Here is a 17,464-nt window from a genome sequence, read left to right on the forward strand (position 1 = left end):
GGGATATCACCTTACTGTTGTCACGTGGTGGCTTTCAGGACTTATTTACGGACTGTAGTGGAAGTTACCGATTGTTTCTCTCATTTTTATACACATGTAGCTGTAGCAGATCCCCAAAAAGTCGATCCTAAGATTTACTATAGTCACGACCGTGCAATGGAACACAGGAACGGCAAGGTGATGTTTTTTCAGGACAATTTTTGGACTGCAGCTATCGGTAGTGTATCGGCTTAAATGAAACGAATGACGACTGTTTGCGACAGAAAGACAGTTATCAAGTATTTCGGTGGTAATTTTGGTGTTTCAAATGCTTCACTTTATCTAGAAATCACACTGTAGTTGTATAGTTCGGGATTAGGGCACCACTTTTGTGATGGAACGTTCCATAAGCAAACGAACCAAAAACCGTCCGTAGCTTCCGTGCGCCGTAACGCTGCGACGCAAGGTGCTTCACTTGAGAAAAATATACGTCTGTAAAGCTTTAATCTTGGTTACAAGCATAGTACAGGATTGAAGCTCAGTTCACAGGGGTTTAGTGCGAAATGCACCTTTACAAAACACCTGTACGTTCGTGTAGAACATACCTCGGAATTAGGGCACCCCCCGTTAGCTCATATATTTCTCGATCTCGACTTGTACTGAATAATGTAACGTTACATGTACATGTATATACAAATATGTAAGTCACGGTTCGGAATGGTTTAAGAGCCATATTTGTGCATTAATCAGCAAGGAGAAAGATTCCGATAAATATTTATTTCAGTCCTAAAACAGTTCAGATAACCCCATATACCTTGATACCATCTTCGGGATGAGAAGGCTTGCCTGTAGTAATCCCGAGCTCGAACTATACTCATGTGTTGTACTTCATTAGTTCATACTCTCCTAACGTTTCAACTCTCCCAATATATCCCCACAAAGTACTAGTATCATACGTATGATAAGACACCTTTGCAGCTGTGCCCTCTTGCAGAATTGACCAAAATTACACCCAATACACCGGGTATGATATAGCGTATGTTTGAATGTTTTTTCCTCCCTTCAGATGGGGGATGTAAGGACGGCCCTGCGACTCCTGGAGGGAGGGGCATGACCCAAACCAGCGGGACCCGCGGGGGAGGACCCCCCTGCACCTGGCAGCCTGTAGGGGGGGCTGAGGATGTCATGAGGGTCCTGGTAGAGTTCGGAGCAGAGGTGAGGGGGTCTTAAACTTAAAGATGACATGAAACTTGGTTCAGAAACTGGCACCATGGCTGATGAAAATAGACATTAACAAGAAATTTTACATTCCAAACCTTTTGAAGATTCTTAGACAACGAATTTTAGACATCACATTAACAGTACAATGTAATGTTAACAGTAACACTACAAGAAAAAGATGGTTGATATCATAATACACAATACAGGCTAAGAAAACCTTCCTAGAAAGCAGTGTGGTACAGCCCTCAGCTGTTGTAGATGATACCACACTACATACAGCATTGTATGGTAGATGTTACATGTACATTGGTTGAACCTTGACATGTATACACGTGGTTACAACGGATGGTTGACTTAATATTTTGTGAACTAAAACATTTCCCCATCTCTCTCTGTGCAGTTGTCAGCTGTGGATCAGCAGGGGAACACGGCCATGCACATGTGTGGTCACGTGGACACTACACAGTTCCTCATAGACTGTGGGCTGCAGAGTGACATCTGGTAACTCTCTTACAGAACAGATATCCAGTAACTGCACATCTGTACGCGTGCAAATTACAATCAAATGTTGTGCAAAATGCGATTAAAAGCAGTGTATTTCTTGATTAAAATGTGTGCAAAAGCCATGCAGAAGCCACGCAATTCAGAATTTCTCATTTGAATTTTGTTCATTTTTCATAATCATATATTCTGAAACTTTTAACTGTGTATTTACGCTCCAAACCTAAAAAAATTTTGTTCGCACCAGCAAAAATCTAGGCTTACCACATTCACTAGGACTCAGTAGTAGGAAAGTAGATCACATTTGCAGGACATCACACAAATATTGCTGTTGTGTTGGGCATACTCTTTTAGTCTTTGAAATAACATTGAAAACTCCACGTCCAGCAATGAGTTTATTGGGTTTTAGCATACATTGTACGTGTAATCTTTCATATGGTAATGTATGTATTCCATATTAAATCTTTCTGACTTAAGTTATACCCTGTCTTCAGTAACAGCCATGGACTGACCCCCTACATGCTGGCAGTGCGGAGGGGAGTAAAGAAGCAGGTGCTTCAGCTGCTGGAGAAACAGCTGAACCAGGACAGCAGGCAGCTGTACATGCAGCCGCAGGAGGAGAAGGTAAGTTGGTTACCTACATGTAGCTGTGTAGGCCAGGAAGTGTCCCTGTGAGAGAATAGGTAAGAGTCAGACAAAATGTAACCAAGATGCAGATTACATGACATTGTGTTCTATCCAGCACTTGCTTACCTAAGCTCTGATGTGAACCACCTCTTGAACCCCCACTCAAACCATCTGCTTTCCCAGTACAATGTATGTTGAGCTGAATTTGACCTACTGGTTTCCCATGTCCAGCTGCTGCTGGCTGCGTACTCTCCCGAGCGTATCGAGACGCTGGAGCACCTGCCTGACCACCCGTCATCCTCCCCCGGCCTGTGGCGGTCAGTTCTCCACGACTGGGGTCAGTTTGTGGAGGACGTGGGACAGAAGCGGCTCATCTGCCTGCTGGTCATCATGGCCTGTCTCTCGCTGTTTGTCGCCTACAAGGTCACCGGGATCGTCCCACTCATGGACACCAGGGAGGAGAGAATAGAGGGGCCGTGAGGGGGGAGGGTGGGTGTAGCCTGGAGTCCAGGCTTCTTGGAGGGGTCATGAAGGTTTAGGGTACATATACATATATGTAGAGTTGAGACCAGGCTTATTAGAGAGGCCGTGTAGCAAGTGTGTGTATGTGTGTAGCATGGAGTCCAGGCTTGTTAGAGGGGCTATAAAGCGAGGTGTGTCTAGCCCTGAATCCAAACTTGTTAGCTTTAGGAGGGTACCAATTGTTTGAAGCATACTAAAGCCAACAAGGCTGGACTCCAGGGCTAGTAAATTTGTTGAAGTATGGATCATAAGTGACCAAATCAATATGGTAATTTTAATCATGATCCCATGCCTAATACACATTATCACCATTAATTGTGTATAAATTTTGATTGCCATCCACGTACGAAGATAACATGCACAGGCAAATTAATTTTTACTGTAACGTTACATTCAGTGCTTTCTTTCGTGATATGACAATGGGCAAAAATCTACATGAACCAATATGGGACCCTAACATATCAAAAAGGTTGTCAAGAGTACAAAAATTACCTGATGTGTATCATTAGACATTTCATTTAAAATCTGAAGGCTGTCTTTGACTCTTATGATAAGAAGACTTTAGTATTCATATACATTTCCAGTTTGATTCTTGTGTACTGTCTATTGTGAATGTAAATATATGTAAATGTGACAGATTTATCATGTAAAGTGACTTCTACTCATGGCTGAAGTTCGACAGTATTTTGCTAGCCTCCTTCGCAGTCTTGTTGGGCGTCGGCGTTATTTTTTCTCTGAGAGATGTGAACCTCTGAGATTTCTCTGAGAGAAAAAAGCGTCGCTCAGAGAAAAATAACGCTGACGCCCAACAAGACTGCGAAGGAGGCTAGCGAAAGTGTGACAGAGGCTTTAGATTGGTGTGTACTTTTCCATCTAACAATGACAGAGTTTTGTAAATTAAGCATATACTGGTAGTAGTAATAAAGCTGAACTGGGCTTAGCAAAGTATTGCCAACGTGAAATTCGGTACAAATGTGGTGATAGCACATTTGCGAAGGCAAGCACATTTGTACAGCTTAAGGAAAGCGATATGTAAAAAGCAAGTGCTTAGTTGAGAAAAAAATAAAGAATTAAAGTCATTCCTCAATACTTGCTCTGCACATAAGGCCAATGTTTCCCTTGTATTTGTAAAGAAATCTGTAATGATACTAACTGCAAGATGGAATTTGACAATAAAACAGTACTCCAATGTTTTGATGTAGCGCACTTTATTTTAGAGGCTGGCTGATTAATATGTATACAAAAATAGGGCTGACTGATCCAAAGTCTTCTCCTTCTCACTGAAAACAGTAATATCTATGTTACAAACATACATTCAGTTCTGAAAATCATGTCAGAATATAGTCCTTGATTTTATAATGGAAGTTGTCTTTGTGTAGTGCGACATGTCCACAGGTATTAAATCTTGTGTTAGTAGACATAATCAACACAACTATTGCATGTATCTGTCAAGTATTTTTAAAGGCATCCAATACAATTTCAGGGCAGCAAAACAAAGAAAAAAAATTCTGGATGAGGAAGTCTGTTTGATGTAGTCTTTTATTGCCATTTTGTCACCATTTTTGAGACAGCCCAGAAAAAACCTACGTAAGGAGTCCCTTAAATCTTTTGGTACATGTACCACCAATAGATACAATGTAGGTACTATTAGCCTACAATAGGAAATAAGCAACCGTTTTCCATCAGTACATGTATTATCATTTTTGCATCACAGATGCTAGTGATTCAACTTCCTACATTTAAAAAAAATGACCAGAAAATTGTCTTTAGTTTGGAATCCAGTTTTACTGCCTGAAATTGCTAGGTGCCTTTAAGTACATGTAGTGTTTGGTACTGGACCTGGATTGCAAAAGGAGGGGTGCACTGAACACTTCCTTATTTCTCAAACTTGTCTGAAAAAATGTACACAAACTGGCCTATGAAAGCAGACTGACTTCTGTGTCTCGATGGCTGTTCATAGAAAGACAATTCTGCAGAAATATTCGTATACGTGAATTTCTTTTCCCACCTCTTCCTACATCATAATATTATGCACTTATGTAAAAAGAAAACCTATTTTTTGCAGTAGTCAATGACATAGAACCAAAAAGACAGAAAAGAACAGTAACAGAAGTAAACAATACATTTTTTGATACTTAATGTATGCATGAGATAAAGCTTATACATGCATTTATCTTTGCACGTCAGAATATATTGGTAAGTTGGAAGAACTGAAAGGTAAATAAAATGATGATACTAGTCATAGTACACGTACATAGCTGTACATCCCCATTATAGTGGTACAGCCCACCTTTTCTGCTCATTTTAAGTCACAGTCGGGGCAGCTTATTAAGACAATGGGGGTTCCAAGGTGGAATGTAAAAGAAGCAAGCCTGAAGGACATGCAAAAAACCAACATAATAATATCAATTTTTCTTGATAAGACAGATTTCCATATGCCCACAAACAACAGGTATTAACAAATGAATGGAAACAGACATTCCATTCAAGAGTAGCTGTAGAGAAGACTTTTTAACACATGTATACATTACGTCAACAACATGCACTTAATGTAGAGAAATTATTGGCTTGAAGAACTTTCCCATATAATCATAAGACAGCAACAGACAGTAGGTTAGAAGATTATAAACACCAGATCAGCATTAAATTCATACTTTCTTCACGATTCTAAAGATTCACAATCAAACATAAGGCAACTGAACGACAAGTCCTAAACTTTCACATAGCATGTAAATATAAATCTGCAAATATTGCAAATTCTATTTCCAAACTAGTAACATTCTAATAGCTTCCAGACCAGCACTGTGTATTTTCCATGTGCACATACACATATGTACAAATGTAATTATACTGTGTATCTAGCTATCAAATTGAATGTCCTGATGATGATTTACAGTTCTGGAATCATGTTAAACTTCCCTTCCTGAAAACTCTGAGGCAAAAGAAGTTACAACACTTGGGATCCATTCGCTAATTTTGGAAAGATGGTGTCAGCATGGCACAAAAACAGCTGATACCAGGATGTATACCAAGAGTTTTTTTTTTTTTGGGGGGGGGGGGTAAGTAATACAAATTTCCAATTAGTACCTTTGGCCAATTATATTAATGGATTAATCATTACAAAGGAGATGGTGGTCAAAGTCATAGGTCTTCGTTACGTCCAAGTTTAAATTCAACCGACTTGTCTTAAACCAATTCCAAGACTAGTACAGGCAGTGCTACTAGTACACAAAAGGTACAATCAGTACGGAAACAGGCTAGGGACCCACAGCACAATGAACCCACTTCTATAAAAACAACAAAAACAGCCCTACATGTACAACACCACAACCAACTACACAGAAGCCCTCAACCCACGTTTTCCATCATACATGTGCAATGTATATCAAGAATTTCCACAAAGCTAGCAAGAAGAATACTGACTGAAACGTACTCAATGCCTTCTACAAGTAGAGTATAAACTGTAACATGTAAGAAAACTACAGTAGCTGTAGATGATGGCGATGTGTTGTGTCTGTACTGGAATCCCAACAATGATGGCAGGATAAAATGCACTACTGTTTACTGGCACTTACATGTGCAAAATAATTAATGTAAAATACACAAGTAAGACTGGAAGCACCAAGTTCAACTGAGTTTGGTACATACGTCATGTCTGTCATTTTCTTTCTGCTTCATGGAACATAACAAGACTTTAGTGTTTGTGGATGGGGTAGTTGAATAAGATGTGTCTTGCCTTTTAGCCTCACTAGATTTGTTGGTTCTCAGATTTGTAATATGATGATAAACTGGAAGATCAACATGAAAGGATTGTTAAACTTTGTGCCTTGAGAACTCTGTTTCAGGGATTGTCTGGTGCAGGCAGTTTTCAATGTTACCTGTACCAGTGCAGGTATGCAGAAAAAAGGTATTCCAGGCCCTGACAGATTAGGATGCCTTAATTCGGGACAGAAAATTGAGTTTGTCTTCAAAAATGGTCAGCTTCCCCAGTTATCTCTTACATACATGATAGCTATACAACCACCATTCTCTGTCTTTCTATATCCAACAACACTCTGTACAGTTAGTACCTTCCACCGATTAATAAATTTTTATGGAATTAAACACAATTCTTAAATTTATTTCTTCCGATCATTATTTTGTTATTTCATTATATTCCAAAATAGGGATCAATCCAAGCCACATATAGTACCTCTTTAAGAACAGTTTGATATGGCAACTATCTGATCCTGTACAACAATTATTGGTCTTCTTTTAGTTTTAGACAACAACCCATAGCAAACTATATAAAACATACATGTAGTACTACCAAAGTATGTTGTTACATACAAGTCACAGATACCAGCAAATTCTATCTGCATGGATCTGTGTGGTTTTACAATCCGCCACAAAATGGCGCGGTCTGACTACAAGTTCTTCAACCTGTCCAGAAGCTGTTCAGCATCTCCCGGTGGGCTGGACCCATTGAAGTCGCGGGGGAGGACGGAGACGGAGCCAGGCTGCCTGTTCCTGCGGGGAGGTGCCTTAACGGGGCTGTCCTGCGGGCCGTCGATGTCGATCTCCTTACTGACAGAGTTAGACAGCTGGATCACATTGACTCTTGACCTGGACCTGTTTAGAGCCGCCCGTCTCTCTGCTGTGGGGAGGGGGGCAAGGTAAAATTTAGATTCAACAAGAACAGGTGTAGTCCTTGGCTTAGTTAGGGTTTTCACCTCCTCTAAACATGACAAAACCCACACATTGCAGAAAAAGTGGGATCTTTCACTGTTTCAGACAAAGAATTTAAAGAAGTTAAAATTTAGAGTCAGGGTTTAGACAAGTCATGTACAGATGTAAGTTGTATTAATAATATTGTTCTTCACAGTTTGTTTATTCGATGTTACTTGACTTTGGGCAATGATTTGCAATTAACATATTGTCGAAAAGAAAATTACAATTTCAGATGATCTGGAGATGTAAAAAAAGTGTTGCTTTGCTAGTGGCAAAAGAAGCATGATTTTAATGATACCCCGTTCATCTTGTGTGTGTGTAGTGTGTGAATCTACATGTATATCTGACTGAATGTACAAAATTTAATGTAGAAACTGTGATCATTTTTTTTACAATACATCAAATTGTATCAATTTTTCAGTTGATTAATGCTAGATTATGGTGAGAATGCGAAGGGCAGAACCTAATGAAGTTCTTCGTTAAGCTATACATTTATAATCATGCAAAGAAAAAAACACAACAGCATGGTGACATCATAATTATGACATTTTGCAAACATCAAAAAACACTCCACACAGGTTTACGGCCAGCTGAAAAATATTGCATAATATGTATGTGTTAGTGTTGACAGCAGTTCATTATCGATGCCCGGGTTGCAGCTTACAATCTTACATGTACATGTAGTTTCCAATTCTGGCCATTCCACATGCCTGCTGCAAGACAGGGGTGCTAACAAGCAACATTAAACATCTTTAAGGTTTCTTAGTGTTGGAGCAAAAGACAAGAGGAGCAAAGGCACAGGTTTACAAACTGGCAGGGACACATGGAAAACTGGTCAGTTGAAATGGAGAAAGTTAGTTTGCAAATTTTACATTGGAACTCAAGGCATCTTCAGTTCTTACTTGATATTTGATCATGCCTCACCTCTTTTGAAAGAGAACATACTCTTTCACAATCATCATGCAAAATATATGACATTGTGTGTCTTTAATAAATGAAAATTGTGTGAGAGCTTTGAAATTTCCAGTGTATGTTTATGGTCAAAGTGACCACTGTAATTGTTAAAACAGAAAGAACAGCCTTCACAGTCACAGACAAAAACCTGATGGTATGAAAACTGCGTATGCACTTATCAAGTTTTTGCTTCATGTACATTATATATTAGTTGGCCTGCTGTGACATACGTCAAGAATATACCGGGTTCTTCAGATTGTTCATTACCTCGAGGGCTGGCGTAAGCTTGACGTATGTTAAAGCAGGCTGATTTACAGAGGAAAAATTTGAAGTACATGTACGCAGTTTTTGTACGCTTGCATTAGTACACACTTCTTGTACCAACAGGTTTTTGCTCGCATGTAAATCAGGTCAATAAAAGCAAACATAGACTGAGGTAAAACACAGGAGGGAGTATTACCTTGGACATATGCATCTGGTACTGTTAACAGCACAGGTGGCACAAGCAAAGGCAGACAGACATGGATTAGACATTAGCACATCAACACAAACTTGGCACATACAGTAGCATGGAGGGGGTTCTCTCTTCTAGATATGCAAGAGTGCAAAGAGCATTATACTGGAGGATGTTGCATATGAGGTCTGTTTAAAATCATTTTTTCACAGGTGGCCAACACAAATTGTATGTATTATGTGACCTGGCAAAATTATGTTAATTTAACCTGTTAATAGATGTTATGTGAAACAGTCAGCAGACTGGTTTAGTTTGACTTATGATGTAAAAAAAAGGCAGGGTCATCAGCTAAAAGAAGAGGCAGCAGCATTGCAGGAAGTGAGACAGCATAGTGTGGTAGTGAGGACACCTGGTGGCTCATACAAGTACTGCAGCAAGTGGAACAATCAGGTCATGCAACTTTTCAGCACTCCAGATGGCCTGTGTATGCATGGTGTTGAGACAATGGCTGTTAAACTTTCTGACTTTCATCTTAAAGAGCACATTCCAAAGGTAATGTTACAACTGAGCCTCCAAAGTGTTTATCCTGTGTTATCTTTCGTGCACAGGCTAAAGCTATGGGTAGATATAGGCATGCTTGTTACTATGGCAATGAGATGAGAAGGGAAGGGTGCCATGGCAACAGAGCTCTGCAGAATCAATGTCGTCAAAACCATACTCACATACACAGACACAGCTGGATTGTAGGGCAAGAAGAACGAAAGGAAGGGGGGGGGGATAAAACAGACAGATTAGTGCATAATTGTACACATACACTATATGGCCTGAGAACAAGAGGGCACATGTATGACTAGCCTTAGAACAAGAGGGCACATGTATGGCAGCCTTAGGACAACAGGGCACACATATGGCTGGTGTTGGAATAACAGGGCACATGTTGAGACAGCAGGGCACATGTATAGATGGTCTTGTGACAACAGGGCACATGTACATGTATGACTGGCCTTGGGACAGCAAAGCTGGGCCCCTATATAGCTGGTCTTGGGGGTCTCGGGACAACAAGGCACATGTATGACTGGCCTTGGGACAGCAGGGCACATGTATGGCTAGTCTTGAGACAACAAGGCACATGTATGGCTGGCCTTGGGACAACAGGACACATGTATGGCTGGCCTTGGGACAACAAGACATATGTATGGCTGGCCTTGGGACATCAGGGCACATGTATGGCTAGTCTTGAAACAACAAGGCACATGTATGGCTGGCCTTGGGACAACAGGGCACATGTACATGTATGGCTGGCTTTGGGACAACTGGGCACAGGTATGGCTGGCCTTGTGACAGAGTCTACACAGTCTTACCTCCATACTCGGGTATGACACCCAGTCTGTATTCTAGAAGCCTAAGGGACTCAGGATGGAGGGGGTGTCCGTTGTCTGTAAGGGTTACATGTACAACTCACAGATTAGGCCAGACTGATGTATTCATGGTTCTCAGGGATGCTTCCTACTTCAAGTCAGGTAATCTGGTACTCCTCTTTGACACACAAAGTGTAGTACACATGTCACAAAAATTTATTAGTCTTCTTTGTTTGATTTTTGTTTGAGCCTGCAGGCCACTTTTCATTCATGTCATGAGGGAAGAAGGAGGGGTCAGACATCTCTTGTAAAATTTACTACAAAACATTTGCTATTTTCCAACTTAACTTATATGTCAGCCCAGCAAATGAACAGAAATAGTTTGAGACAAAGATGGTCTAATTTGAAGTTCAGGATAGTTAAGAGTGCAACATTCCTGAGAATGTGTAGTCTGTTGATCGTAAGTTGTTCATCTTCCCTGAGAACCCAGAATCACAGGCACAGCCTCGAAAAGACCAAGATGGCCAGCTAGTTCTATCTTTAAGGCTATGCTGATACTTACGAAGTGCAAGGTATGTTTGTGACATTGTGAGCCAACATATCAATACTAGATAAATGAATAAAGGATTGACTAGATAAGCACATCTGAGCATTTGGAACAGTGGAAAGTACAGAGGACAGAAAAAGCCAATGTGGGGTGGAAGTACATAGTACACATTAGATAACATAATAAAAAAAGTACAGGTAGATACATAATTGTACATGTAGAGAAGATCTATTATTTAAATATTCCTTACAGAAATTACTGATGTCAAAAATTTTGATTTTAGCCAGGGTTCTGACTTGTTCTTCAACCTCAGCATTTGTCCGAAATGTTTTATCATTCAGGGTACATTTAAATTTACTTAAAAGTCTGGTAACAATTACTTCACCATACTAGAGTTGAAAATTCTGTGGCAAATATTACAATCTGGAAATGTTCAAACTAGCATAGATAGCTAAGACATATATTCAGTGTTTCTAATACATCATTTTAAGGTTTCTCTTTAAACCAGATTTGTTTTACAAACAAATGTTAACTGCATGCTAAGCACTAAATAAATAAATAAACAAACAAATAAACAAACACAGTAACCTACCGTTCGCCGCCCCTCGAGGCGTTCGTTTCCTGCCTTCCTTCTTCTCCCTGCTGAAGGCCTTGCCTGTCTGCAGGGCCTCAATCAAACTGTCCATAACACCCTCCTGGTCTCCCTCTGTGGAAACACAAACAAACAAACATTGTTAACCCTTGGTCAGAAATAGTCTTTAACTAGTTTGAATGGTGTAAACACTGTTTCTTTTGTTTACAGTCTTTTCTAATTATCTAACACTTCTTCAGTCTGTACTTAAGTCGGTTCCTTCTATTGCAACTCATACTTAACAAACCTCTTGAAACATCATGTAGTATATAGGATTTGATTTTTGTGTGTTTTGCACATGTATGTATTTAGGTTTGTTACTGTACTGTCTAACTATGGGCCAGTGAGTGCCTGAAACAAGTAATAATAAATGAAAAATAATAAAATGAAAGGAATTGGACAGTACCAGCATTCATGTCGATGATGGCCTTCTGTTGTTTGAGCTTCATCTTTTCCTTCTTCTCTCGTTCTGCCCGTTCCTTGGCTTCTTTCACTCTCTTCATCTTCTCCTGATTTTCCCTGATCTTCTCATTTTCCTTCTGAGCTTGCTGTGGAAGTGAGGAAATGTGGGAAATGTGGTTAATAATAAAGAACACTGTGTTTTGTGTTATGAAAGACTACTGAAACAGCAGCTGTATGCATATAATACACAATTCTGTAGAGTTCTACACCATAAAAATTCTGTGTGCTGCTTACATAGAAATCAGACTTGAAGGTGGCCAGATCACCAAAGAACTCTTCCATGGAGACCTTGGTAGTGTCAAAACAGAAGAACTCAGACAGGTTCTTGTAGAGGGTCTGCATGTGGCTGTGCATGCCTTTAAGGAGGTCGTACTGCTCACGAGCAACCTCCACAAAGTCGTGAGAACAGTTAAGAAGAAATACTAATATCTATTCATCATGCAAAATTCACCACACATTGTAGAAAGATTGACATAACAGGTGACTATCACCTTTTCAAGATGTCAAACCTGAGACACCGGGAAGGACCCCTGCTCTTTTTGATACGTGTGGTGTGAAAGTTACAGTCTTTGAAGAGGATGCCAGCCCATTGGCCTATAGAGAGTTCACCACACTTTCAATAAGAGTAGGGGTACTGGTATTCTTCAGTATGTGATGGCTCATACATATACCTGCACATCAAATGTCAGATAACTTACAGACATTATAATTTCAAATTATTACAGTATACACTCCTTTCTTTCTGTTGGATAGTTCATTATGATGAAACAAAACGAAAAAAATGGCCATGAAGTTCCCATAAGCACTGCATTTTATTTCTATCCAGAAAGGATATTTGCATCTTCTCCTTGAACTTGTCAGCAGGGTCAGTGTTGGTGGCCTGGTTCTTCAGCTCTGTCTCCAGCATGGTGATGTTCTTGTCCATCTGTGACATGCTCTTCTGGAGGGTGTCCTCAGATACTGCAGGGGAGAGGGAGGGGAAATAAAAAAAAAACTTCACTAGACTGGACAGTAAAGTTTGGTCTACTCACATCAGGAAGGGACCACTACAGAAGTTTAAGAACCCTCTACACTTTGAAGTGTAAAGTGTGGGTGGATGCTCCATGTATGATGGTCTAAACTAAACTCTTCACTGGCCAAACCTCCATTACCTTGGGCCAAAAGGTTAGCCTACACCAGTGATACTTCAAATCCTCCCCTTTCAAAAAACAAACTTATGGAGGAAAATGTAATAAAGATTGGAAAGTTTGAAAAAAAAAGGACTGACCTCTGGCTGCCTTCTCCACGTGTAGGATCTCATCTCCGAATGTGATCATGTCCGGGTATCGCTCCTCGATCATTCGTGCCACGAAGTGCAGCAGGGTGGAGTTATTGTCCACGGTCTTCGTGCCTCGCAGCTGGAAAACAAACCAAGCAACCTCACATACAGTACAAACCTCCATGTTTTCAAGTACATGTATATGAAATCTTGATAACATTTCTCTTCCCTCTACTCAAAGTTGGGAAACACAGAGTCTGGCCATGACAAGATTCGAGATTTATTCATTGAACATTGCACTGGGAACACTGAATTGCATCCATTGAACTTTAAAAGAAATTTGCTACAAATGGCATTTCACATAATAAGACTCATTAGCTATTTAAAAATATTGCAATCTATAACAATAATTGCCCACCTTTGTGAGGAAGTTGAGCTCGAAGCCGAGCGACTGAGCGTTCCTGGATCCAGAGTTCATGTAGTTCCCCACCAGCAGTAACAACTCCAGCATCTTGGCAAACTTGGTGCTGTTCTTCACCTCTTCAGAAGCTGCTGTCACGTTCACTATGTCCTGGGGGAACAGACACGTCACAGCATAGAATACAGCTTTCCTAGCCAAACAATTTTCCAGATCCAAGTACCAACTTTAGAGTTTTAAAAGTTACCAAATTTTAGAAATCAGACGAACACTGTATTTCCAGGGGTGTATGTCACAACAACTGCATTTCTGCAAAACTGTATCTCTTCAGTATCTCACAGTATATTGTCAGGACTGTTTTTTTGTCTGCAAATTTCTATGCATATAATATAAGTGAACACTGTAATACCTCATCCCTGGGTACTGTACATCTATGTAGGTGTACCACAAACCTAAGAAGCCTCATGCTACATGTATATGCATTCAGAACTTTGTTCTACAAGCTGTTTCAAAAAAGGACTCAAAACAACATGGAAGTGTACTCACAGGTTTGATGTCTTGTATGACTTCTTCAAACTTCATCTTGAAGAGAATACACTTCAACCTGGGGACCATCCTCTTAATGTCGCTCACCTAAACGTACAAACAAACTTGTCTTCAGCACAAACATCAACAACAAACACATCTAGATATATATGGTGAAATGAGACCTGTCCTTCAACTTGCGACATAATGTATTCCAACATAGGGTGTCTGCTACAGCTCCAGTTCCAGGTCATTGACCGTATTTGTTTGGAGAAGAAGAAGAAACTGAACAAAAACAATGTTTTTCTTCTGCAAAGGTAAATATAACTAGGAAAGTAACATTTGCAAAGCAAATGCATAATGTTTACCTTTGCATAATGGTCTGCTCTGTTAATTCTTACTCAAACACATTCATGTATATGGTGACAGGAGTCTAAATCCCTCCTGGTATAAAATTGCAACATTATGTAACCTAACACTAGTTACCATAGTGAGAGACAGTCTGGTTCAGTCAGGTCAGAGGTCATGGTTTGGAGAAGAAGAACAAACGTAGCAAAAACAATATGTTTTCCTTCGGTAAACATGAAAATCTGCTTCATTCTGGATACTGACCAGGACACAGAACTGTTCAGGTTCGCTGAGTTCGTCGAACTGGTCCCGCATGTCCCTGAGCGCGGCGAACTGCTCGGCCTCGGGAAGCTGTTTGATGAGCCCCTGGATCATCCCCTCTGTCATCCTCTCCTCATCGATCTCCAGGATCAGCCGCTTGATCTCGCTGTGTGGGATCTTGTAGGATCCCAGGAAAATGGCTGCAAGGAGATAAAAAAGCTTGAATACCTGATCATGGTCACTTACTTTAACTTATCTTGTATCCAAAGATAGAAAAGCAGCGTGGAATTCAGCACCACAGACAGGGGTGATGCAGAGGCAGGTTCAGAAATGCACAATGACAACTATCCATGAAGCAACTACTTTACAATTCAGAATTTAAGAAAAAACAGCACTTCTGAAAGCTGTGGTAGGCATTATATGTATTTGAATCCAGGCTCAACTGTGCAAAATTATGGCATGCACAAGAAATAATGGAACAGAGTAGAACTACTGTAGCAGCACTTTCAGCACCAAGGACAGTACCTGGCAAACTTTCAGTTTGGGAAACTAACAATTACTCAACATTGAGTGTTCAATGTACAAAACACACGGATCAAAAGCTGCATATGGAACCATAACAAGGTAATACTGTACATGTACCTGTAAAATGATCTTCTTAAACACATTAAAAAAAGTTCTATATTGATACCAGGGATTATGGAGAATAAAGGCTTGAGCTAGACTAAAAGTTGTAAAAGCATTGGACTTACAGAGATTCTGTGCTGTCTTCCCGTCCAAGACTTTCAGTTCCTTCACCTTCTTCTTCTTCATCTCCTTACCCTCCACCATGTCTCCTCCTCCCTCCTCAACACCAACTTTTCCTCGGGCTGAAATAAATTCATAAAACCTCATAGCTACAGTACAAAGTCCACAATATCTACTAACATATATTGTGTTTATGTTGAATACAACCTCATAGATACAGCATAACATACACAAAATCTACTAACATGATGAAACACAACAGCAGAACATGGGGAAAACCCATAATGTATTGTGCATAGCACTTTGGCAGAACGTCTCGATTATGGTTGTATACAAGTATTTAAGGACATCCCCTCTATAGGGCTTATTCACCACAGATTGTCACGTGACTCTCCCCCTGGCGTCCGCCATTTTGGGGTCCAGCGTAGTGCCTATCGCTATGCAATGCTATGCAAACTCTTGGCGATAGTTGTGTATTTTGGGCCACAATCTACGTTTTGGACACTCTTCTTGTTAGTAACATTGTCCTTGGGGTTGTTCTGGCTCCGTGTCCACTTTTCATGTTGTCAAGATTGGCTTTTCAGTCTTTCTTTGCTGATCAGAAATCGGTGTGTTTAACCCTGGCGCGGCGTACGGGGCTGTACATGTACATGTAGATTGAAACGTGGGTAGCCATGAACACGGTAAAATGTTGGACTCGGAGCTACTTGTCCCTTTACTCTGTGGTAAATGTCCATGTAGAACAGGGCGCTGGCAACGTGTAAGACTCACCGTGTCCAGCCACAGTCGCGGCAGTGCGGACTGAGGATGGCGGCCGATGGCCTCGCCTTTGCTTGTTGTTATCCAGACACACTCCGGGGCTGTTCCAAAATAGCGACTTTTTGCGTTTCCCGACTACAACATACTTAATTGTCACCACGCAACTGTCCCACAACACTTTCTACACATCCTGATACAACGCTTCCAGACTCTTGAACCGATCCTGTGTGTAAAAACTTCTGCCCAGTACCAAATACGAAGCTAAGTCACGTCAATGGACTCCGCTGGCAGTAGACGCCGTCTCGATCAGACTGATCAAAACTCAACAGAAACGGGTCAATCCCAACAGATTTTATTTTGTTCCAGTAACGAGAGGTATGAGTGGTGGTTAACTCTTCGTGTAATAGGACAAAGGACAGTTTACCTAACGTTTGTCGGCCATTTCAACGCTCGGGAAACTCGCTGTAGAGATGGACCCCATAATGGCGTCGCACGGGACATGAGGGGTCATGACGTCATGATGACGTGTGGTGAATAAGCTCTATAGTTTTCAAATGTTGTGTTGGAACAGATATCATTTGCAATCTGATCCAACGTTGACAAAAAATCCAATTAGAACCATGAAAAATCTGGGTTTCTCGTAGGCGCAGTACGTTCTGCCCTACTGTGGATGCTGCTTTCTTATGTTATTCCTCCATCTTAAAAACACTTTCTCTCTCAGTCTTGAGATGTGAAGACTGGTGTACTCACGTCTACTAGAAGCGAAGTTGTTCTGCAGCTGGTGGAAGAGGTCGTCGTCTTCAAACTTCTCCTCCTTGACCTTGGTCCAGAAGCAGTTTCGCGTCAGAATTCTGGGTTGTAGCTGGAAAAACAAGAACACCAGTCGGCACCCTATATTTCTCTGTATAAGACTCCAAATCTTCATGCAATTCAAACATATTTTTGAGGAACTTGTCTTCGCTAGACTTCCACCTACCTTGTTCCAGTTAGCCCTTTTCATGGTGACTTCTGGTTTGTATTTCTTCTTGGGTTGCATGCCTGGTGGTAGCTGCATGGCAGGGGAGCCCATCATGGGTGGGGCACCGGGGGGTGGGGGAGGGCCCATGCCTGGTGGGGGAGGGGGTGGGGGAGGCCCACCTCCCGGTGGGGGTGGCGGAGGGGGTGGCGCCCCTCCTGGAGGGG

At 41.0% G+C, this 17,464-nt stretch overlaps 2 protein-coding genes across 5 annotated transcripts in view; one reads left to right on the forward strand and one right to left on the reverse strand.

The window, feature by feature from the left end:
• Positions 1-156: 156 nt before the first annotated feature.
• On the forward strand, positions 157-4,039 carry LOC109472753 (ankyrin repeat domain-containing protein 46-like). The gene is given in 7 exon segments (XM_019772597.1): positions 157-177; positions 1,046-1,081; positions 1,083-1,148; positions 1,150-1,194; positions 1,601-1,701; positions 2,196-2,325; positions 2,560-4,039. Coding segments are annotated over 7 exon segments (648 nt in total). The 3' UTR covers positions 2,809-4,039.
• A 158-nt stretch (positions 4,040-4,197) lies between these two features.
• LOC109472759 (protein diaphanous homolog 2-like) overlaps positions 4,198-17,464 on the reverse strand; it is a 32,519-nt gene continuing 19,252 nt past the window's right edge. For 2 of the 4 annotated variants that reach the window (XM_019772609.1, XM_019772608.1), the window contains 13 exons: positions 17,259-17,464; positions 17,033-17,144; positions 15,529-15,645; positions 14,780-14,976; positions 14,189-14,275; positions 13,643-13,795; positions 13,234-13,363; positions 12,802-12,926; positions 12,201-12,365; positions 11,911-12,052; positions 11,466-11,579; positions 10,330-10,404; positions 4,198-7,486 (listed from right to left, as the gene is read on the reverse strand). The exon at positions 17,259-17,464 is cut by the window's right edge and continues 73 nt beyond it. In XM_019772609.1, coding sequence (XP_019628168.1) covers positions 7,257-7,486; positions 10,330-10,404; positions 11,466-11,579; positions 11,911-12,052; positions 12,201-12,365; positions 12,802-12,926; positions 13,234-13,363; positions 13,643-13,795; positions 14,189-14,275; positions 14,780-14,976; positions 15,529-15,645; positions 17,033-17,144; positions 17,259-17,464 — 1,853 coding nt within the window. In that variant the 3' untranslated portion in view covers positions 4,198-7,256. Of the gene's footprint in view, positions 7,487-8,132; positions 9,705-10,329; positions 10,405-11,465; positions 11,580-11,910; positions 12,053-12,200; positions 12,366-12,801; positions 12,927-13,233; positions 13,364-13,642; positions 13,796-14,188; positions 14,276-14,779; positions 14,977-15,528; positions 15,646-17,032; positions 17,145-17,258 lie in introns of those variants that run through there. The other 2 variants (XM_019772610.1, XM_019772611.1) reach the window with 2 other exon arrangements.

The sequence above is a fragment of the Branchiostoma belcheri genome, unplaced genomic scaffold (assembly GCF_001625305.1).
Source record: "Branchiostoma belcheri isolate BF01 breed outbred unplaced genomic scaffold, Haploidv18h27 scaffold280, whole genome shotgun sequence".
NCBI classification, from domain to species: Eukaryota; Metazoa; Chordata; class Leptocardii; order Amphioxiformes; family Branchiostomatidae; genus Branchiostoma; species Branchiostoma belcheri.